The sequence below is a fragment of the Lycorma delicatula genome, chromosome 9 (genome assembly GCF_047948215.1).
Source record: "Lycorma delicatula isolate Av1 chromosome 9, ASM4794821v1, whole genome shotgun sequence".
Classification (NCBI taxonomy): domain Eukaryota; kingdom Metazoa; phylum Arthropoda; class Insecta; order Hemiptera; family Fulgoridae; genus Lycorma; species Lycorma delicatula.
Window position 1 is genome coordinate 97,711,505 of NC_134463.1, and position 25,758 is coordinate 97,737,262.

Here is a 25,758-nt window from a genome sequence, read left to right on the forward strand (position 1 = left end):
ATATTTTGAGAAGGGTCATATGGGTAATCTAGAGGACATTTTGGTAGTGACTGTGCTCTAGAAGTAATTCATCAGGTTCATAAGACAGATTTTTATTTCCTTTGCAACTCCACTACAGTTCCCAGATAAAGATACAAAATTAAATGTTCCGAGTTAAAGTGCCCATTTTTAAAAATTATTTCAAAAATACAACAAACAAATTTGAACACTGCCATCATTTTAATGAAATATTCATTATAATGTTATGATATGTATGTGATTTTAAAATATATTTATAATTTAAAACTTAATAAATTGAGCTGATTCTTTCCAGATAAAGGATTCTATGATAAATAATTACATAGCATTTAAACCTCCTCTATGAATCATGAGACCTTGCCGTTGGTGAGGGGGCTTGAGTGCTCAGGGAAACAGAGTAGCTGGACCGAAGGTGCAACCATATCGGAGAGGTATATGTTGAGAGCCAGACTAAGGAATGATTTCTGAAAGAGGGCAGCAGCTTTTTCAGTAGTTGTTAGGAGCGTGAGTCAGAATGACCTGAACGGCCATATCAACATCACTCAGTCCTCTGAGTACTGCGCAGCTGAAAGCAATGGAAAACTACAGCTGCTTTTTTTCCAAGAAAATGTGGCTCTCTGCATTTTCATATAGCAATGATGGAGGCGCCTTCCTTGGTAAAATATTCCGGAGGTATACTAGTCCCCCGTTCAGATCTCCGGGTGGTGACTACTAAGGAAGGGGTCACCAGAAAATTAAAAAATAACATTCTACGAGTCGGAGCGTGGAATGTTAGAAGCTTAAAAAAGATTGGTAGGCTAGAAAATTTAAAAAGGGAAATGGATAGGATAAATGTGGATGTAGTAGGAATTAGTGAGGTTCGGTGGGAAGAGGAAGGCGACTTTTGGTCAGGTGATTTTAGAATAATTAACTAGGAGTAGGTATAGGCAGGAGTAGGTATCATAATGAACAAGAAGATAGGGAAGAGAGTAGAGTATTTCAAAACGCATAGCGATAGAATCATTGTAAAAAGGATAAAATCAAAACCTAAACCGACAACGATTGTTAACGTCTATATGCCTACAAGCGCCCATGATGATGATGAGGTAGAGTGTGTATACGAAGAGATTGATGAAGCGATTAAACACGTAAAAGGAAATGAAAATTTAATAATAGTTGGAGATTGGAATGCAAGCACTGGAAAAGGCAAGGAAGGAAATATAGTGGGTGAATACGGGCTGGGCAAAAGGAATGAAAGAGGGGACCGACTTATAGAGTTTTGCACGAAGTATAATTTAGTAATTGCCAGCACCCAATTTAAAAATCATAATAGAAGAATATACACTTGGAAAAAGCCAGGCGATACTGCAAGGTATCAGATAGATTATATCATGGTTAAGCAAAGATTTAGAAATCAACTCGTTGACTGCAAAACTTACCCTGGAGCAGACATTGATAGCGACCATAATTTGGTGATAATGAAATGTAGATTGGGGTTTAAAAACCTGAAGAAAAGGTGTCAGATGAATAGGTGGAATTTAGAGAAGCTTGAGGAAGAGGAGGTAAAGAAGATTTTTGAGGAGGACATCACAAGAGGTCTGAGTAAAAAAGATAAGGTAGAAAATGTAGAAGAAGAATGGGAGAATGTTAAAAAGGAAATTCTTAAATCAGCAGAAACAAACTTAGGCGGAATAAAGAGAACTGGTAGAAAACCTTGGGTTTCAGATGATATATTGCAGCTGATGGATGAACGTAGAAAATATAAGAATGGTAGTGATGAAGAAAGTAAAAGGAACTATCGGCAATTAAGAAATGCTATAAACAGGAAGTGCAAACTGGCGAAAGAAGAGTGGATTAAAGAAAAGTGTTCAGAAGTGGAAAGAGAAATGAACATTGGTAAAATAGACGGAGCATACAGGAAAGTTAAGGAAAATTTTGGGGTACATAAATTAAAATCTAATAATATGTTAAACAAAGATGGTACACCACTATATAATACGAAAGGTAAAGTCGATAAATGGGTGGAATATATTGAAGAGTTATATGGAGGAAATGAATTAGAAAATGGTGTTATAGAGGAAGAAGAGGAAGTTGAGGAGGATGAAATGGGAGAAACAATACTGAGATCTGAATTTAAGAGAGCATTAAAAGATTTAAATAGCAGAAAGGCTCCTGGAATAGACAGAATACCTGTAGAATTACTGCGCAGTGCAGGTGAGGAAGCGATTGATAGATTATACAAACTGGTGTGCAATATTTATGAAAAAGGGTAATTTCCGTCAGACTTCAAAAAAAGTGTTATAGTCATGATACCAAAGAAAGCAGGGGCAGATAAATGTGAAGAATACAGAACAATTAGTTTAACTAGTCATGCATCAAAAATCTTAACTAGAATTCTATACAGAAGAGTTAAGAGGAGAGTGGAAGAATTGTTAGGAGAAGACCAATTTGGTTTCAGGAAAAGTATAGGGACAAGGGAAGCAATTTTAGGCCTCAGATTAATAGTAGAAGGAAGATTAAAGAAAAACAAACCAACATACTTGGCGTTTATAGACCTAGAAAAGGCATTCGATAACGTAGACTGGAATAAAATGTTCAGCATTTTAAAAAAATTAGGGTTCAAATACAGAGATAGAAGAACAACTGCTAACATGTACAGGAACCAAACAGCAACAGTAATAATTGAAGAACATAAGAAAGAAGCCGTAATAAGAAAGGGAGTCTGACAAGGATGTTCCCTATGTCCGTTACTTTTTAATCTTTACATGGAACTAGCAGTTAATGATGTTAAAGAACAATTTAGATTCGGAGTAACAGTACAAGGTGAAAAGATAAAGATGCTACGATTTGCTGATGATATAGTAATTCTAGCTGAGAGTAAAAAGGATTTAGAAGAAACAATGAACGGCATAGATGAAGTCCTACGCAAGAACTATCGCATGAAAATAAACAAGAACAAAACAAATGTAATGAAATGTAGTAGAAATAACAAAGCTGGACCACTGAATGTGAAAATAGGAGGAGAAAAGATTATGGAGGTAGAAGAATTTTGTTATTTGGGAAGTAGAATTACTAAAGATGGACGAAGAAGGAGCGATATAAAATGCCAAATAGCACAAGCGAAACGAGCCTTCAGTAAGAAATATAATTTGTTTACATCAAAAATTAATTTAAATGTCAGGAAAAGATTTTTGAAAGTATGTTTGGAGTGTCGCTTTATATGGAAGTGAAACTTTGACAGTCGGAGTATCTGAGAAGAAAAGATTACAAGCTTTTGAAATGTGGTGCTATAGGAGAATGTTAAAAATCAGATGGGTGGATAAAGTGACAAGTGAAGAGGTATTGCGGCAAATAGATGAAGAAAGAAGCATTTGGAAAAATGTAGTTAAAAGAAGAGACAGACTTATAGGCCACATACTAAGGCATCCTGGAATAGTCGCTTTAATATTGGAAGGACAGGTAGAAGGAAAAAATTGTGTAGGCAGGCCACGTTTGGAATATGTAAAACAAATTGTTAGGGATGTAGGATGTGGAGGGTATACTGAAATGAAACGACTAGCACTAGATAAGGAATCTTGGAGAGCTGCATCAAACCAGTCAAATGACTGAAGACAAAAAAAAAAACCGAGCAAACGGGTGGGTAAATTTTAATTTTCTTTTCACCAAAATTAATTTTTTTTTTTTTGGGTTGTCAATTTATCTAATTAAATGTTACCATTGCCATTTAAGATTTTTGAGTTGGGGTAGGTGTAGCAAAGAGGGTGGGTTCCACTCCCTTGGAAAATAATTTTAAAAAGGTTCCGCCAAGAATGGTATACATGTCTGCAAACAGAAATACAATGGGAGTGATAGCTGTTGAATAGTAAGTGTGCTAACATTTCAAATGATCACCTGATATATATCATCTTTTTTATATACAATAGTTTTGTTTGATTATTTGAATAGTCTCAAATATTTATGCTAATATTTTATCATTTAGAATTGATTTTAATAAAAAACGTATAATTTTATAAATTAAACTGAACATTAATTTAATATAACAAATTTTTTTCAGAAAATAGCCCAATTGAGTGAACACAAGGACATAACCCGTTGAATTGGTCTAGTGGTTAAACTCATAATAGTAAATCAGTTGATTTCGAAGTTGAGAGATCTCAGGTTTGAATCCTAATGCCTTTATTGGGATTTGAACCTGAGAACTATTAAAGCTTTTATTCAGATTTAAATACTAAATCATGGATAACAATATTCTTTGGTGGTTGGGATACAGTTAACCACACAACTCTGGTATCTTCAGCTTGAGTTTGTATAAGACTACATCTCACTCACACATCATGAACACGGAACGGGCTGAATACGAGCCCCAAATCCAGAAATCTGCATAGGATATCTGAAAACTTCAGGAATATTCATACGAAACCAAACAATAAAGAACATTACTGATTACATTAATTTTATAATTACAGATGGAACCAACTTGGAGAATGATGGATCAATTTGTAATATACGAATAACAAACAGCTCTTTCGCAAGATATTGGTAACAATTGCTTATTAAAATAATAATATTTCAAGAGCAAAAGAAACAGAATCAGTCTTTGATAGTTATACTTACAAAAGAGGTAACAAAAATCTTTCTTAACTTGTTCTACCAAGTTATGAGATAGAACCATATATAGAAATCAATTTGAGCTTATACATTGAAGCGTACTACAAATATGGAATTATAAATTTACTTTAAAGAGCCAGTACATGTTTTATGCATGTATTATGAGGTTTTATGCTTCAATTACCAATATTCAATCGGTAATTGGTAAATAAACATTTTTAGAATAAATCTTTTTTATACGGTAAATCAGTGTAGGCTTGATAGTGGAAAAAGTTCTTCATTTTCCTATCTTGATGGGTCTTATTTTTATAATTATGGATTTTATAACTCATTTACATAATTTAATAATACAAATATCTAAAAGAATCATCTAAATTTTCATGTTAACTTATATTACTTATTACATCAAGTTAACTTACTGTTTTTATTGGATAATTTTAATGTGGAGACAGTAAAGTTTAACCACTGAAGCAATTTGATTTGACATTCTCATTTTGATAAATCGGATTAACTCAACATATCTGGATAGCACAGCATTGGTTTAATCTGCGGATAAGTTTGAAAAAGGTTTTTACAAAAAAGGTTTTTCTAAAGGTAACTGATAATTTTTTTCTTCTTTAAAAAGTATGTTGAAATTACTAAGTAAAAATCTAATCTTTTTTAGGATTTTTATATTATTGTGTATTTAAAAAAAAATTAATATATGTATATTTGATCCTAAGAACTGTCAAATTCAAGTAAAAAATATTTTTTGAAGATTTAAATTATTAAGAAAAGACAGATTCTTTAGTATCTCACTTTAATGACATACTTATATGTTAAAATGAGAGTCTGGGATTTGATTCCTGGTTTGGTCTGATAAATTTATAATGAGCCATGCTTAGTTTAGTCGCTAATAAAGTTTGTAATTCATGTAACATAAGAAAAGAAAATCATATCATTATTTGAAAACAATTTGAAAAAATGTTTATATAAATATTGTAATTTGTTATTTTATAATTTAATTCAATAGTGAAGTAATTTTTCTTTCTTGTTATTACTCCTCAGAGTGGTTATAAACATCTTCTTACTTGAGCTTTTCTTTAAAGCCGTACATAGCTTTTACACTTTATACCTGGCCTGAATAATAACCTGTGTAATTTTTCCCTCTCACTTCTTTAATATAGCTTTTTCTGACAAAAATGTTACATCAGTATGTGATTATCATTAATGCACCTTTCTAATCTAATAAGCATATTCCTATACTTACTAAGAGATACTAAGGGATTCCTATACTTCAATAGGGATTTTACTAATCTCATGAACTTCAGTATTATCTGTAAAATATATATATTTCAAAAGGATCCAATTTCTTTCTTTCCAAAATCCAGCTTTCCTTTCATGCAGAGTAAAATTTCACATTATGTTTTAAGAAGCTGTTTTGTTGAAGTAAGTTAATTTTTTAATTGCTGTGAACGATAAATATAATTTCAATGCAATTTCATAATAACATGGCACTTAACAACCAACTATAATAGCACTAATGATTTTTTTTTTTAATCTGTATATATAAATTAAAAGTTTTTATTTGTTTCTAAGTACTTAAGGGTACCTTATCAAGTTATTAGCATTAATTTTTGAAAACCAAAACATGAAAAATGTTAGCTTTGTTAAATTTCCTCTTCCATTTTTATTATTATTAATGATAATAATTAAAAGTAATTATGATATCATTAAAGTATTATTACAAGTTATTATTAAAGTAATTACTGATATTCCTGGTACCTTTTTTTTAAATAAACTTAAGCCAAGTTCAAGAAGTGAGATAAAATAAGTCTGAGAGCTTCTTACATCATAAGTATAGCAGATTAGTAAAAGTAAATTAATCATAAAAATATATATCTTAAATAACTTGACAAATTTAATTGGTTTTATAACTATTCTTTTTAGTGAAATGGTTTAATAATTATAGTATTATTATATTATAATTTTTTACTAAAAAACTTTTTCTCTAAAATTAACTTTTTACTTCCTTGTACAAAATAACGTTAGTAATGTGATAACAAAAAATTTCGGTTTTCAGATTTCAATGGAAATATCCATTTTGACTAGTTTCGGCGTGACATCTTTACATATATATGTGTGTATGTATTTTTATAATTCAAAAATGATTAGCCGTAGTATGTTGAAATTTTTGATTTAGGACTGTTGTAATATCTAGTCGTGCACCTCCCTTTTTGATTGCAATCAATTGAACCAAAAGTATACAAAAAAGCCCAAAATCCAAAAACATTTGGATATTGGACTTTTTCTTAACTGTAGTAATAAGCCCTCATTGAGAGCTCTTCAGCAATAAGTGGTGTTTATTTTCATTGGTTCCACAGTTATAGTCAAATGAAATATTTGGATCTTACAAGGGCACATTAGTTTGAATCAGACTTCATCTCCTTCTTTTTTTTTAACTTTTTTCTTTTTAATTTAAAATATTGATTTATTAATAATAATAATTATTAACCTCCAATTGTAAAAATAATTTTAATATAAATAATAATTCAATAATAAAAATTAAAAAAAATATCAGAAGTTATTAATAAAATAAAATTTATTGTACTTTTATTTAAAAAAAATATGTATATGTAATTTAATAGGCGTACAAGGATGTCATGTAGTGTCCACATGATTTTTTAGAGTTTTACACTTAGTTGTTTTATATATATTTAAAAACCAACTTTCTAATTTATATTTAAATATTATTCTACACCATTTTTTCAATAAATATATTTTTATTTCGCTTCATATTATTTATACATAAAAAAAAATAATAACCATTTCGTACTTTTAATAATTTGTATGGCATTTATACTGTTATTTTTTTAAATCTTTTTGATATTTTTAGTCAGCCCACAAATTTACTTTAATATTATTTCATAATTTATTGCTTTTATACATTCATATGGACATCAATTAAGGATTTACCACGATTTCCCTTCTTTCCATGCACATTCTGGGGCAGTACGTTTGGAAATAATCTAATAAAATGTTTATACTTTTAAAAATTTTACATATAGCACAAAAACAAATATTTATAATGAATTTAACGTGAATTTACAAATAGATTAAATTTGATAAAATAAAACATTAAATGAACAAATAGAGAAGACATTGAATTTATTATTTAATTACATGAGAGGCCTACCTTTATATAGATGCCACGTTAGCTACTGCTTGAGTTATTTTGTGATCTGAAGTTCAGTTATGTGGAGATGAGCATATTGTGAACCGTGTAAGACACCATTCACATACAAGTGGTAAATTCATTGGCCCGGCCCATGAAAATTGTAATTTAATTTGTAAACATGCAACATTTATTCCAGTTGTATTTCATAATTTACGCGGTTACGATTCACATCATATTGTATTGGCGCTGAATGAATAGAAGAATAAATTTGAAATTTCTTGTATTGCAAACATCAGTGAAAAACTTGTATCCATAACACTCAAGAATGAAATATCATACCGATTTATAGACTCGTACCAATTTCTATCTTGTACCTTAGACGATTTGGTGCAAAGTTTATTTGATCATTGTCATTTATATAGAAAGAATAGGAAAAGGTTTTTTCTAACATCTCTTCAACTTAAAGAAAATATAGAAAGAATATTTATGAAAAAAAGAGTGAACAATTCAAGTTGTTTATTATGTTGATCCAACGAAAAAGCATTTATCCCTATACATATATTACATCAGCATCTGTTTTCAATGAAACGCAATTACCACTCATTGAAGCGTTGTATGATGATTTAAAGAGAGAAAACATCTCTGAAAATGATTATAGTCATGCGCAAAACGTTTGGAATAGTTTTCAAATTGAGACGCTTGGTGAATACCACGATTCTATATGAAATTGAACGTTATGCTGTTGGCCGATGTGTTTGAAGATTTTAGTGAGAAAATGATTCACACAAACAAGTTGGATCCTTGTCGTTAAATATCGGCACCACATTTATCATTGTTTGCAGCACTCAAGGCGACAAAAGTAGAATTGGAACTTGTTACAGACCCCGATATGTATTTTTTTTTTAAAAAGGAATTCGCGGTGGGGTATCGATGATTCCCAACCGTTATGCGCTGGCAAACGATCCCAATATAGACAACTATGATGAAAATAAACCGACGAAATTTATTAAATATTACGATGTCCGATCTCTTTATGGACAATGTATGACGCAGCCGTTACCAGTAGATGGATTCAGTTGGTGTAATGAAAATGAACTCGAATATTTGTTTACAAATGTGCAAAATGTAAAAGACGATGGGGAAATTGGTTACATATTGGAAGTTGATTTAACATACCCTCAACATTTACACGAAACACATAGAGATTATCCACCAGCGCCAGAGAGAAAATCCGTCGCCAATAATATCCTTTCTCTATTTCTTTCGAACGAAAAACGTTCACCGTGTATAAAACTATTGTGCACTCTGAAAAATAAACACAAATACGTTGTACATTATAGAATGTTAAAATTGTATCATCAACAGGGAATGGTGATGACGAAAATCCACAGAGCCTATAGTATTGTCATAAAAACATAAAACTGCTAATGACACATATAGATTCGTTATTATACTCGATTGTGCCAACAAAACAGAAACATTTTGATGCAAATAAAAAAAATGGAAATATTTACGGCCATAATATAGGACTTTTAACAGATGAAATGGGTGGGGTGCCAATCTATGAATTTGTCGGGTTCAGAGCAAAAATGTATTCAATGCTTTGGGGATGTAGACAGGAGGATTTAGAACAAAAAAAGACGGCCAAGGGAATTAAAAATGGTTCTCGTATATTCGATAAAGATTGCAATTTAAACGTTTTGAATCACGAGCTTCATAAAGACTTTTTATTCAATAGAAACATTTCATATTCCACCTCGAAATCATTACGTCGTTTTAACCACTCAATATACTCGATTGATCAATGTAAAAAAGCTCTTTCTCCATATGACGACAAAAGATTCGTATTGGAAAACCTTATAGATACACTCCCATATGGAGATAAAAAAATGATGAATATTTATTGAAAAAAAAAAATATGAAGCATCAATGCTGCCACATGTAAATTCTACATCATGGTAATTATGACCATTGGCCGTTTTTCTCATACCCATGTATATTATATAAACGTCTTTAGAATTGTTAATTTCATTTAAATCTGACAGTTAGATCATTGAACCTTTGCGGTAAAAATATTTTCCCAAATCCTTCAATTGTGGCAATAATTGAATTTGTCGATGGAAAATTAAAAATCACCATTATGTTATTGAAATGAAAAATAATTTTTTCTTCCATAGAGATGAATTTTTTAAATGTTCATAAAGTCGCGTCTACTGACGAATCGTTAACATATAAACAAATACATAAACACACCCCGTTTGAGAACAACTTTGAACCTTGAAAAGAGGTGGCCAGCACGAAAAAACGTAGGCGTGATCTCTATTATGAAAAATGTAATTTCAATAACAAACAATTCGATTCTATTGTTGGAACAAGCCGGCTGGGTTACTGGTACAAATAAAATTAATAGACGACGATGGGGTGTTTACTTTATACATTCCGCTTTCGATGTTGTTGGGTTTTGCTGAAGATTATAAAAAAATAATTATTAACAACAGACAAGAATTCTTATTAAAACGTACTAGTGATGATGTAAACGCAATACTAGCCACGGTTTCAGATCATAAATCTAGACTAGAAAAAAACGGATGTCGCTTGGCTTGTACCGTATCTAAAGGTTTCGAGTGATTATCAGTTGGAATTAGCCAAATTGAGAGAAAAAAATGAGGAATTGCGCATACCGTTTAGAAGTTGGGAAATTCATCACAACCCATAAGTACTACAGACAAAATCTACGGTTTGGAATGTAAAAACATCATCACAATTGGACAAACCTAGATACGTTATTATAGGCTTTCAAACCGATAGATTAAATAAAGCTACAAAGAATGCGTCCGAATTTGATTCGTGCAACGTTAAAAATATTAAAGTATTTATAAATTCAAACTATTATCCGTACGAGGATTTAGAGAGTGATCGGATGTTGATGTACAAAATGTTTGTCAATTTTAAACAATTGTATTATAAATAGCGATTCGCCATATACACTTTCGGATTAAAAAAATAAATATCCCTTATACGTGAATGATTGTTTGTGACAGGATGAATCGATAAAAATGGGCGTATTGGTTTGAAAATTAATATTAAAGTTGAAGAGAATTTTAAACCAAATACAATCGCGTATTATTTGTTAATATATGAAAATATAGTTACTTATTCGCCGTTAACCGCGGAAGTTGATTACAGCGGAATGTACTACTAATGTATTTTTTATTGATGTGTTTTTTGAGGTAGATAGACGCTTTCGTGGCAAGAATTTAACTGGTAAGTGGCGGTCGATGTCGTGAAAAGGCCTGAGGCTCTCGACCAACCAGCGCTCGTGAATAGAAACCTCAACTCCTATTCGATCAGCAATGTTAAGTCTAGCTAACGCACAATGCAACGGTTTTATCCATATTTAAAAATAGATAGTTACAAACGTATATAGACGTTTCTCCGAACAAAAACTCCTAAAGTCATTTTATCCAAAAGACTATTCTCCGAATACTGTTTGTCCGAAACCGATTCTCCGAATATATTTAATCCGTAAAAATGAAAAATATTCTTTCAGCAGTAACAATTCCATGAAAATGAAATAAAATTTTGCAGTCTTCTCGTATATCGTATTTAGTTTTTTTAAAAATTTATTATCTTTATTCAAAATTACGTGTACTCAAAATTGACTGTTGCTTCTTGATTGGTTTAATAGTTGAATATAAAATAAATTTGACAACTATGCATGCTAAAATTGTCAGTAACAAACTTTTTCTGGACGGTTATGAGTATTATGACGGTAAACGGTACAAAGTTAAAATCCGCTTAGAATGCCGTCGGCATTCCTTGTGACTTTACATTAGCCATTTGGATACACAATTAACGTTCCGCAAGGCTTTTTTGTATATGTAGTCTTTGAAAGATACGTCACAGTATTCAGCAGTTTTTCAAGCGGTTACCTCAGCAGCTTCAGATTTCCGAATAGATATCTGTACGCCTCAAAAGATTGTCAGTGACTTTGAAAATGTCATCCTCAGCGAATGCTCAGAAATTCAACTGGAAATACTATTGCAGTGCTGTTTTTTCAACTGGGTTCAGTCGCTGTATAGAAAAATCCAAGATGCAGGGCTACAACAAGCTTATTGTAGTCCAGAGTATACTTTACGACCGCACCTGCATATGATTATAGTCTTCGTTCCGATGTTGTCAAACCGACGAACCGAAAGATGTTCGTCGGTTTTTTAACTTTCTAGAAGATGATGTCGAGGATGACATTCTGCAGGTCATTGATTACATCGATGAGATACATGAAGTTGATCGTCTATCTGGAGGCAAAAGACCGGCCGTCGCTCTTCGATATCCCCGAACTATTGAATTAGCCTGCTGCAACCAGAATCGGTACGCATAAGACAAACTCAGTTAGGGCTAACACAACAGGTTCCAGAGAGACGTGGGGAAACATCATCCGGATCTTTATTTAGCTGTATCAGAGGTGCAAAAAGAACAAATAAATTCGTTAGTAGTTGTTACAGAGATTCTTTAGGGAGAAGAGTGTGAAGAGCTCCGAAGCAGAAATGGCAGGATCTGCAGGTGGATTCGCTAGCAAGGACATTCGCTAGCAAGTGGATATCAGAAAGCTATCAAGATTATAAAAATATTGATAAAGAACTCGAGTTTTTACGTTTGATAGCGCACAATGTATCATTATAATTTTGGTTATCGTAATAAAATTCTATTATGAATTGATTATAATAATAAAATTCCAGTATAATACATTTTGGAAGTAGCATTTTCGGATTAAATATAATCGAATACTAGAATTTTGTTGTTTTTAAATCTCGGAGTCTTTATTGCTCGTAGTTTTTGATTTTCGTGGTTTTGTTTCCGGAGAAATGACCGTGAATCATTATTTAAAAGGAACTGAAGATAGAATGATAGCGTCACTGGGCTGTACCCAGTAAATAATTTTTTGAGCTATCATTTTATTTTCAATTTCCTTTAAATAATTATCTTCAGGTACGGATTCAGCTGTCAGCTGTGATAAGAGTTATAATGGACGACCTAAAATTTTGAGCCACGTCATTAATAAACAGTAAAAAAAGCAAGGGACTGAGAATACTTCCTTGAGGCATTCCTCATCTTGAAGTAAAGATGTTAAATTTCACACACATTATCAGAAGATGAAATTTCAATTCTAGTTGAAGTATCATTTTAACTAATTGTAACCGGATCCTCTGATACCATAGCTACAAGTTTTTTCATCAGTAAAGAATGTAGAACTAAATCAAATGCTTTACTGAGATCTCAATAAACTAAAAATATCTTTTGGTTATCTACAGAATTTAAAATGTTTTTCAAAAACTGGGAAGTAACAAAAACATAACAGTGTTAATCTAAAACAATAAATTTGTTGCACCAAACAGCATGAAGTGGTGTAAATAAAGTAATAAGCACCTATTTCAACCAATAAACTAAAGTTATAAATACTGTTGCATCATTACTATTTAATTAAGCTTAGTAAAATTAATGTATGATTAGCAAATAATCCACCTTAATCTTAGTTAAGATGTAACAGTCTTAGATCTCATTATCAGAAAGTACACATGTTATTTAATAGTTGCTGATTAGATAAAAAATATATTTACAAGTTATTATAATTTTAATGCAATACAAAGAATATCTGTATTTCTTCAACAAATAAATTGTATTAGTAAAGTACCAGAAATTGCAAAAATGTTTTATAAAAGTGAAATAATTTTTCTGTTAATTTTTTACGCTTTGGTCAATCACATTCTGTTATGTTTTGGTACATCTCATTTTGATCCATTAGTTAAAAGTGAATTTAATTTTAATAATTATTATAGATATGAAAATGTGAAAACTAATTTAAATAATATTTCAAATTTAAGTTACCGTCTTCCTGATACAATAACCCCAACAGAATACCATTTAAAAATTTTACCATATTTTGAAGATAAAGATTTTATATTTATTGGTGAAACAAAAATTCAGTTTCATGTTAACAACAATACAAATAAAATTATATTAAATTCTTTAAATTTAAATTTCAACAAAAGTACTGTAAAAATAGATAAATTGATAAAATCTGAGATTACTTCGGAAAACATAACAATCACTGACATAAAAAGTGATGCCACAACAGAGCAAGTGATTATTACAACTGGAATTATCCTGAAAGCTACCAACACTTACAGCCTTGCCATTAATTACACTGGAATTCTTTTTCAAAATATGAAAGGATTTTATCGGAGTTGGTACATTAATAATGGTGGAGTAAGGTGAGTATTAGTCAATATTAATATTTGATTTTATTACTTGTACATAGTAAAATCTCTTGATATTCAATAAATACTAAATAAGATTCTATTATTTACATCTCTTTAATTCATAATACAATGATCATCGATTTAGAAATACAGAAAAAAGGAAGTATTATATTCTTTATTTTTAATTTATAAAATTTTTTAAAATGATTAAATAAAAATTGAAAATTTGCCTTTATTTCGTGAACTATGTTTCCAACTAGTAATATTTTTTAATAAGCCAGATAAATAATATATCTACAATTAGTTTTTAGAGAATCTAATGCATTGATCCCCAGTTTAATTTGCAGAAAAATCTTAAATAGATCCTTTTTGAAGCAGTTTATATTATTAAGTTACATAGCATCTAGAGTGAAGTAAAGTACAGCAAACCATTTATCTCTATGAGTGTTCCCCATTTTGGACAAAAAAATAGTTGTAATGTACTAGATAAATTTTATTTTGTCTTTGTTACATGTCTCTTCATGTTACTATTGAGTAACATGGATTGCGTTACGATCAAGCAACTTACCTGCTTAATAAAAACTTTTGGTTCATGAGGAAATGAAAAGCTTTACTCGCATTACTTTATCTATCTTATCATCAAAGTCAAAAGGCAGTTAAAGAAGAGTTTACAATATTTTTTAATAACGACCTTTCTTACCCGTAGTGAAATGTTTAACTGTCACACCAGAAATCAAGTGTAATAGGATTTATAAATCTGATTAAAGAATCATCTACAGAATTAAGGGCAAGGCAGTAGTAAACTGTATCTTTAACAATCTGGTGGATTCAAATACCTGAAAAACTCAGAATTATCATCCTGGAAAAACAGGTTGTGATTAATTATCAGAATCTGGAGTTTGACAAAGCTAAGTTAAATAGATAAGTTAAAAAGTTAAATGGTAAGTTAGATGAAATTAAATAAGAGTGAAGGATATTTGTATTTCTTTTGGAATTTGCTATTTAAAGATTTTACAAAAAAAAAAAATAAGGTTAAGTGCTACGGTAATATCAAACACTAGTCCATGATTGAATATAAATCTTAAAGTTTTATCTCTTTCTGTAAATTATAGTCATTTAATATTGACAGATATAATTATTTCTAAATCTTTTATTTAGCTCGTAATTTGTAATAAAGTTTTAAGAAATGCTTATAATAAATTAAAAAAATTTGTCATTTTTTAATACTATAATACTATTATATACAATAATTGATGAATATTAGTTGTTTAGATGTGTCTATATCATATTATATCCTGTAATCTATGACTCAATGAAATTAATGAAAAAATTTCCTCTAACAATATCAATTGGACCTACCACACACAAGTTACGAGAGGTGGATCAAAAAATAAGTTACACCCTTGCTGTGTTCTTGAACTGAAAGATATATATTAATGTCTTGTGGTGGCAGCAATGATTGTGTTGTTGTCTTAACGCTCCCCAAGTAGCAATTCTCTACGGCATTCAGTACATGTCATTGTCAATATGGCGTATCTTCTAGAGGTTTCATCCAGTACAGAAGTGCGTTCAGTAGTCTGATTTTTGTGGGCAAAAAATTACAATTGTGAAATTCATCACCAAATTGTTGAGGTATACGATGAGAATACAATGTCACGCCCCATGATCACAAAATGGTGCCACATGTTCTGAAACGTAAGAACAAATGTGAGTGATGAACTGTATTCTGGCCATCCTTCAACTGCAAACACAACAGGTAACGCGGAACATGTGAATGAAATTATTTTGTGTAACCAATACATTTAAATTAAAGAGATTGCAAGTGAACTTAACATCAGTTTTGGTAGTGTATTTGCAATTATTCACTATCAGCTTGGTTACAAACACTATCACCTTTGGTTGGATTGACAACTAAAAACATCAACATTTGCGTCTACTCTTTCTTTCTTCAACATTATTCCAGGACTGATCCCCAATTTTTTATACAAATCATCACAGGGGATGAGCTGGGTGCTTCATTACACTCCTGAGACTAAATGAGCATCACATGAATGGAGACACAAAAATTCGCCGCAGCCAAAAAAGGAAAACATCCCCACACGTTCGAAAGGTAATACTGTGACAGTCTTTTTCGATTCTGAGGAAGTTGTTTACAGTGAATTTATGCCCCAAGGAACAATAAACAATGCTGAATATTTCTGTGAGACTTTAAAAAAATTGCCTAAAGCCATTAAATATCAAAACCCAGAAGGGGTAGTTTTTCTTCATGACAATGCTACTCCTAAGAGTGGAAGTCCAGATAAGAATTAAAAGAGAAACTAAAACACTCTAAACCCCTTAAAGATTACTTTTGTGCACAAAATCTTTTTCCCAAGTGTACTTGAAATACAAGAAAATGAAATAAAATACCAGAAAAATATCAAGAGAAGATTTTTTTTTTTAACTAAACAAAAAGTTTTAATGACAGTAAATAAAAAAAAAAGAAAATAAATATAAAATGTATAAATTTAATAAAAATTTATAACTTATCATTCTTAATAATAATATATTTATTTAATTATACTTTTTTTTAGAAAACTAAAACTTTTATATTAAATCATAACTTTCAGCTTTCGTTAAATTTCATTTTTCTATGGCTAACTAATAAAAATTATATAAAGTCTTGTACTTTATTAATATCCATTGTGTATGTGTGTATTCATAAGCATATGCTATATATATACATATATATATATATTTATAATAATCAGTTATAAAAATAATCTTAACAGAGGAGACATCTCAATAATTAATAGTGTTACAATGCTTGTTGCTATAATATAATTTTATACAGATAATACACACACACACACACACATTGATAAAGAATCTTTATTTAAATTTAATCATTTTTATTTATTAGTTTTATTTTTAATATAATTTTTTTAATTCACCCTTTATTAGCCCAAATTTACGAAAAAAGTATATGTGAATTCAAAATATTGTTTTATGTTTTCCAATTATAATTTATGACATATCAAACAGTAGTTTAGAAGTTTTACAAAAGTCTGTATGAATGCATTGATGGAGCAAGCATACCACAAGTGATATAAGAATTCTGTTAGTCACAAAAAAAGAAATGTGATGACTGATGGGGAAAGCATGGAAGCTGTTAATAGTCAAAAGTAGTGCCTCAAGAATTTTTTTCAATGTTGGCTAACTATACTAATACTATTAAATTCAAACTCCAATAACTGCATTTCATTTTAGTACAGTAATAAATTATTATTTTTAAATATAAGTATTATTAAACTGTTGCTGTTGATATGATCATTATAACTGTGATAATTTATTCTATATTTATATATTTATTCTATAGTTAGTCTGCTCCTATCCTCACCTCCGTTTGCAATTTAGTACTTTTCCTTTCTTTTGGAAGAAGGCAAATGTCATACCTATTCGAAAACCTGGTCCTGCTACAATAAATAATTTTCGTCCAATATCTCCTTATTAAGCTTTTTTCTTCATACAAAAAATAGTCTGTACCCTATTTACCTCAACCTCTTATCGCCATTCTTCAACATGAATTTATGCGAGGTCATTCAACTAAATCTAACCTCAACTCGTTTCTTGAAATCGCTTGTCCATTTATAGGTGAACAAGGTCAGATAGATTCTATCTACTTTGATTTCTAAGAGGCGTTTGACACGATGCCCATTAAACTTATTCATAAATTAAGACATTATGGTTTAAATGACTGTCTCATTATTTTGGATTGCTTCATATCTTTTAGGAAGACGATTTTCTATTTACTATCAGGTGCGATTCATCTCTGAGTTTATTGCTTCTTCTGGAATTCAGAGTTCAGATTTGGGTCCTCTGCATTTTTACTGTTTATGAATGATGTGTTGGCAGATATCTTTTGGTAACAAAATATATGCTGATGATCTTGGCATTTATTACTTAAGCCTCTTCTGAACATGATCATCTTCTGATACAGAATAATATTATTGCTGTATACGACTTAATATAACGTAACAAATTCCCTTTAAATTTGAATAAGGACCTTTGTATTCCATTTTCCAGAAAAACCAATATTTCTCATCACATTTATTCCATAGGTGGTCAACCTATTATAACTGAACAACAAGTAAATGTTCTTGAAGTCTTACTGGATGCCAAACTTTATTTAAAAGATCATGTGGATCATTGTTAAGATAATATTTACTATTATCATTTCTGCTAAGATCACTACAGTTTCTATATTATGCACGTTCAGAAGTTGTTAAATTTCAATGGAGTGGTTCTGAAACGTGTCAACAAGAGATAAAAGAATGAAGCTAAGAACGGTAAAGCAGTACTAAACATAGAAATCAAGTGGATGGCATTGTTAGTAAGGCGAAGTGCAACCTTCAGCTGATTAATGATAGGCAAGACTATTTCAAAATCCAAACAAGTGTCCGACACTTTACAAATCTTTCTTTAGTTCCCAGTCAACTATAATATTCCACTATCACCTGAAATAGAATATGTAATTACACTGCAGAAACGATCAGCTTAAAATTTAACTTGTTTTTTTTTTTATTTTAATCTGGCCAGCATTCTATGCTCTGTTTGCCACTTGTTTTTTTTAAATTTTAATATTAATTTTCCTTTTTTTACCTAGCACATCATGGCTTCTGCTGCTTTGGTGTCTCCTTTTCCTCTATGTGTTTCTGCTGCCCAGTTGTTTTGTCCATCTAGGGTGGTAAGGAATCACTATAAAGGGCAGTGGAGGTGATTCAATATATATACACATAGTATATATTCAATATTGTTGCATGCAGTTGTATTCTTTTAAATAATATGATTCATATTACAGATGGATTGGTTCAACACAAATGGAATCACCATATGCTCGGACTGTGTTTCCATGTTTTGATGAGCCACGTTTTAGAGCTTCATTTACATTGCAAATTGCAAGGTATAAAGATTTGAAAACGATATCAAACATGCCTTTAATTAAAACAACTGGTCCTGAGTAAGTATTAGTATGATACACATATTTCATTTCATATAATATATAATGAATGAAATTAAAGTTATGACAAAGGAGAAATAATTAATGATTATTTAGTTAACAAAAAGGAGAACTGATAAGAACCTACTCTCATATTAGAAAGAAGGTGTATTGTTTTCATATACATTCTTATTCCAGGAATAAGCAGTATTTCAAATATAGCTGAATGAAAAACTATCACAATTTAAACAAAATAAAAATTAAATTAATAAATGTAGGGAAATGTTTTTTTTTTTTAATTATGTATGTTATTTAAAAAGTTAATGTTACATTTTGTAGAAGTGGAGACTTTGACAGTTGACAGTAGACAGTTTAACTGGATGATGACCATGATTGATGTGAAATTTAAGATAGATTTCCAAATTCTATTCCCAAAATTTGTATTTAATTTTTAGGCAAGATTAAAAGGCTTCAAAAGAGAATTTAAAGTATAATTAAAATAAAATGATGCTTATACAGGAATTTTTGAAATATCATTAATGTTTGTTTAAACATCATAATGGATAAATTTAAAAAAAGGAAAAATATTTTATAAAATACAAAAAAAATACAAAATATAAAAATATATATTATATAATATAAAATATATTTTACATATTAGAAATTTAATTACAGTACATGATGAGCTTTCAGTTCAAAGTAATACAATAAAAACTACAGTTATAATTCAAGATGAAAAAAGATCGTTTTAAAAATTAATCCATGCCTTACCTTAAAATTAAAGCAGTAAATTGTGATTAAAGTATATTGATTAAGTATATTAATTATATTAAAATATATTGGGTCAAAATATGTCTACAAAAGATCGATTGATATTTCACAAAAATGTATCCTAGCTAAAATTTAATATAATTATATTTAAATGTTACTAACTTTTCATTGTTTTATTCATCTATTTTGATGCGATCATTGTTTTTACACTTCTTCAGACATGTATTAATAATATATTTATAAATTAAAAACAACAATGTTGTAAAAGTGTTAATATATGTCACATTTGATGAAAATTTTTAATCAATTTTAATTATAAACTATAGTATTAAATTGAAATTATTATATATTTATAATTAGTTCTTAAATTTAGTATCTTTTCATAAAGTAATAGTTTAATTTGTGAATTTTTTTTTGATGGATGATTAATTCATTACATAAGTTCAACAAAGCTCGTGTATTGGAGTATGGAATGGGAATTTTATAATATATGAAAAATGGCATGCTAGACTGGGATTGAAATCTGTGAATTAACCTTTCCAGATGAAGGCTGAATGAGACACTCTTAACTCCATGGAAAAGGTTGGAAAGAATGAATTTTAACATACATTAACTGCTGGTTATCATTAACCATTAATAAATTCCATTGGTATCCAGTGAAAGTGAACCCCAGAATTTCATAACCTTATTCAAGAGCAATAAGCATTTACTCAGTGCTTATTAGGAAAGAGTGTTGGATAAAAGAAAGCAACTATGATTATTACAACTTATACTTCAAATGCTTTACAAGCATTTTTACACCTTAAGAATCACTGAATGTATAGTACAATGCATTAAATCAACATTACTATATATATGGATTAAATCTATATATATAAAGTTGTTATAAATTCCAGATGACATTAAAAATCTTAATCTTAAAAAAAAATTGTTCACACAGTTAGAGTAGTATGCAAGTTAATCTGAACACAGGTGTTATTCAGTAAAACATTTTTATTCTTTGTACAAAGTAAAGGAAGTGTTGTGGTTATGAAAAATGTTGATTTTCAGATTTCAATAAAAATATTCATTCTGAACATCCCTGAATCCATTTTGACTAGCTTCGGCATGACGTCTGTAAGTACGTACATATGTATCTCGCATAACTCAAAAACTATTAGCTGCAGGATGTTGATATTTTGGATTTAGTAGTTGTAACATCTAGTTGTGCACCTCCCTTTTTGATTGCAATTGACTGAAAAGAATCCAAAAAAGCCCAAAATCCAACAAATTTGGATTTTGGAGTTTTTCTTAACTGCAGCAATAAGCCCTCATTGAGAGCTTTTCAATGATATATCATAAGGGGTAATTATTTTCAATAGTTTTAGAATTATAGCCAAATAAAATTTTAATTAATGAAATATTCGCATTTACAACGAAAGGCACATCAGTTCAAACCAGACTTCATCTCGTTTTTCTTTTTAATTTAAATATATTGATTTGTTAACAATTGTTAATAAACCTCCGGCTGTAAAAGATTTTTTACAATAAACATAATTCAATAACAATATAAAAAAATAAATATGAAAAACTATCAGAAGTTATTAATGAAATAAAATTTTATGTACTTTTCATTTAAAAAAAAAAATGTATATGTAATTTAATAGCTGTATAAGTTAGTCATGGGTGTCCACATCAGATTTTTTTATTTAGAAAAAAATCAGACTTGTACAATTTGTGAAAGCTAGTAGCTAATATCTCCTCCTTTATTCTCAATCATTTCACATATACAATTTGAGTGTAATACACATTTTTTTACATTTTATCATCATGAAACCATCCCATATTATTGTTTTAATGAGGTAAATTTCTGTGATAATTCATTTTTGTCAGTCATTTTTTTTCACTATTGCCCAAAGATTTTCAATTGGTTTAATTAAGTCTAGAGAGTTGCCTGGTAATGGGTGTAGTTTAATGTTCCATTCTTCAAAATGTTTTTCCACTTTTTTAGTATGGCATGACATCAAATCTTATTGGAATACCTCATTGCCTTGTGGGAATTTATTTTAAGTTGTCACAATCCTTTCCTTCAGAATCTTGATACATCCATTAATTTTCAATACAGCATCTACTGGAAGTAATGAACAAGGACCTTCAAATATGAAAGAAACCTATAATTTTTTTTTTTCTGCAGATGTTTAACTGATCCTTGGATATGAGCCAATGATGTAATTTCATCTGATGCTTTTCTAACATATGAAAGTCTTTACCTCTGAATATAAAAATGGACTCGTTGAAAAAGATAACATTTTTCCAGTCTTTTTTGTTCAGTTAGCATGTGTGGTTTGGCCCACAGAAGCCTTTTTTTGCACATCACTGGTGTTAAAAGCTGCTTATTAGCAGCCTGATGAGCTTTGTGCCCAGCAGTAAGAAGTTAATATCTAACAGTTTTCACATGTAAATCTGTTGCACTGGCAGCTACTCGTAATTCTTGATTTTCGTCCAAAGCAGAATATTTTGGATCAAGTTTACTTTTGTTCACTAATAAGTTTACGCTTGGTAAGATCCTGTGTTGGAATAGTTTTTCTTTAACGGCCATGTTTGCCTTTATTTTGAAGTGAAAAGGAACAGTTTCTTTAAAATAGTTTTAAAATAGCTTTCACTGTCTCTAGTCCCAACACCACACTCACAACTTATGTGTCATTGTGTCATACTGGTATGCTGAGAAGAAAAACAATTTTTGAACACTTTCTTGGAGTCATGTCCATTGTTATATATTCAAGACACGTATAATATAATTAACCTAATTTAACAAATACAGAAATATGATATTGTAATAAAAAATAAAAAAACTTTCACAAAACAATATAATTATAACATGAAAAATTAATAAATAACTAGAGAACAATAACCTCACATAACACACACAACTTAAAGAACAGGTGTGGTCAAGCACCACAACAAAGAAATAAACAAAAATTTGTTTTTTTGGATTAATTTCCCCAATACTTTATTTTTGAAAATGTAACAGATAGTGAACACCAGTGAAAGGAAAATTAAAAATACAGCATTCTGATAGCAAATGTGGATTATAGTGTTTAATATTAAAGTTATAGTAATATTTTAGTATGATTTATATTTACAGATATTTATATTAATTTAATAGTTAAATTATCATTTTTACTACTGCTTCACTGCAGTAATAATAAGTCAAATTATACATATTCTTATCATTCACTATTATATGGTATTCAAATTATTTACATGTTTCTATTCCAGCCCTACAATTGGAGATCGTGTTTGGGACATTTATCAAAAAACACCAAAAATGCCAACATATTTAGTTGCATTTTGTATTTTTGATTTTAAATCAATTAAAAAGGAAGATATTACTTTGTGGGTGCAACCTGACATAGCTGATCAAGGAAGCTATATAATTGATAAAGTTCAAGCTATTTTGAATATAATGGGTAATTTTACATCAATTAAATATAATTTACCAAAAATGGAGCTTGTTGCTGTTCCAGATTTTAGTGCTGGTGCAATGGAAAACTGGGGACTTACTACATACAGGTAATAAATTATAAACATCATAAAAAAGTGAGGTTACTTTAGTAATCAGCACAAAGTTTAAAAACAAACATAAACACATACACATAAATAAATTGGTACATGAATTTTGCCAAATAAAGTAACAAAATAAATTCAAAAAATGAAAGAGGCTGAGGGGCATCTTTTGACTTTTAGATTATCTTCAGTCTTGATTGGTTACAATTTATCCTTAAAAGTAATTAAATTATGAAAGCATTATTAATATCTAATGTTAAAAAAGGAAAAAATCTCACTTATATAAATCTTTTTAAGTGAAAAGGTTTACGTTATTATATGCAATAAGTGAATAGATACAATATATTCTCTATTATATATATATATATATATATACATATAAATGTATTATATCACATATGTATTAGGTGGGTAAGATGAATTTTGTAGCATGTGGGATATTAAACCTGACCAATGTTTGAACCCAAAACTTTTAGGATGAAATATAGAAATATTACCATTCTGCAACTTGTGGTCAAGAGATATCTCCAAATAGAAGTCTTATATATATACAGTCTTATATTTTATATATACTAATAAAAGTATTATATCACATATGTATTTTTTATTTTTTTTACATCAGATATTATTATTGAATTAGTTAAACCATTTTTTATGTTTTAATTTAAGTTATTTTCGTTTTAGTCAGAATTTCATGATGTGAATAAACTGAAATGAGGTGAACTGTAATTTCTTAATGTAAACTGTTGACTGAAACAGCATAAGTTTGTTGATATTTTTCATAAAAGGTAAGTCAATGGTAATTCTTAACCAGGGTTATTACTAATTAATTGACTCTCAACTATATTTGATTTGTATAAACCTCTCATAACAATGAGTAGGCTTAAATATTGATCGCCATATAATTGTTGGATTGTGAGAAAAATTTACTCAATTTGAAATAAAATTTAATTTATTATATTAACTAAAGTCAGCACATCACAAAATATGCAACACTTGTTCTTATATAAGGCATCATAGATTGATGATTAACTTAATTTGAAGCAATAAAAAACAGTCAAATTGTCAAGATAATAGTTATGCAAGACCCAGTACTTTCTGAATGAAACACTATTAAATATAGCAAGTGAATCTTGTTCTATAAAAAAATCTTAATGTGACAAATACAGATTTAATAAGAATGGGGTTTTCAACAGTATCTACATTTGTATATACCAAAAAAGGCAGAAATTTAAAATTATGTAAACTGTTCAGCAGCATAACAGAATTATTATCATTGTTGATCTCCGTGGCAGAGTGGTAGCATTTCGGCCTTTCATCTGGAGGTTCAAATCCTTGTCAGGCATGGCATTTATTTCACATACATTAGAAAATTACAATTTCCATGTCCCATGCACAAGCTACAAGATTATATGGCGATATCATCAAGAAAAAAAAAACTATCTATATTTTAGTAAATTTTATTTTATTTCAGGGAAAAATATGTTTTGTATAAACCAGAACTATCAACTGCTATAGATAAGCAGCAAGTACTTTCTGTTGTTGCTCATGAAATGTCACATCAATGGTTTGGAAATCTAGTAACACCATCATGGTGGAATTATCTTTGGTTAAATGAAGCTTTTGCAACTTATTTTCAGTATTATGTGCCATCAATAGTAAGTATTAAAAATGTTATAGAGAGAGCTATGCTAAGTTATACAAGAATAGAAACATGTACCTGTAATATTCAATATTACTTAATTTCAGATATCAATAGAATATTTTAATATATATAACTTAAACTACAGACTATGTTCCTTATTTTAATCTGTTTATTTTCAAGATAGTACTTCCTGTAATAATCAAGTTGTTTGCAGAACCAAACAATCGAAAAAGATCATAGTTAAAAATCATATAATTATGAGAGATTTTAAACAAGTTTAGATTTAACCACATAATATCCAAAAACCATACAAATGCTCTTGATTTGGTGGGTAGTCATTTATAAAGACTATCCACCAGTAAGCATATATGTTTATGGAAACTACATGCATAAATAATAAAAGAATAGGGGCTTCTAGTTTAATTAGCAGCTTCGGAATCTATATTTCACAATGTATATATGTATGTTAAGTATAGCCATAACCACAAAAGTTGTAGATGACTTGACATGAATCACAAGTTATTTTCAAAAATACCTTTCTTAAGAATAAAAATTATCCTGTCAAATAATTGTAATTCAAACCAAATTGGTAGGATTTTAAGTTGCTCGCCTGGTAGTTTTATGGAAACGTTTTTAAAGTATTCAATTTTATCATCAATTTACAAGTTTTTTCTGGATTTTTTGAATAATAGATATTAATTATAATTACATTTTGTAGATATTTTTTGTATTTTGATTGTTTTTCCTAATTAAGAATAACCAAATTAAATGATTTTCTTATGAAAATGACAAAATG

General features: G+C 29.6%; 1 protein-coding gene across 1 annotated transcript in view; it reads left to right on the top strand.

The window, feature by feature from the left end:
• Positions 1-8,806: 8,806 nt before the first annotated feature.
• LOC142330719 (aminopeptidase N-like) overlaps positions 8,807-25,758 on the top strand; it is a 40,908-nt gene continuing 23,956 nt past the window's right edge. Inside the window, exons 1-5 of the mRNA XM_075376165.1 lie at positions 8,807-9,047; positions 13,566-14,034; positions 18,863-19,021; positions 23,030-23,323; positions 24,792-24,975. Of these exons, the coding sequence (XP_075232280.1) occupies positions 8,807-9,047; positions 13,566-14,034; positions 18,863-19,021; positions 23,030-23,323; positions 24,792-24,975 (1,347 nt within the window). The remainder of the gene's footprint in view (positions 9,048-13,565; positions 14,035-18,862; positions 19,022-23,029; positions 23,324-24,791; positions 24,976-25,758) is intronic.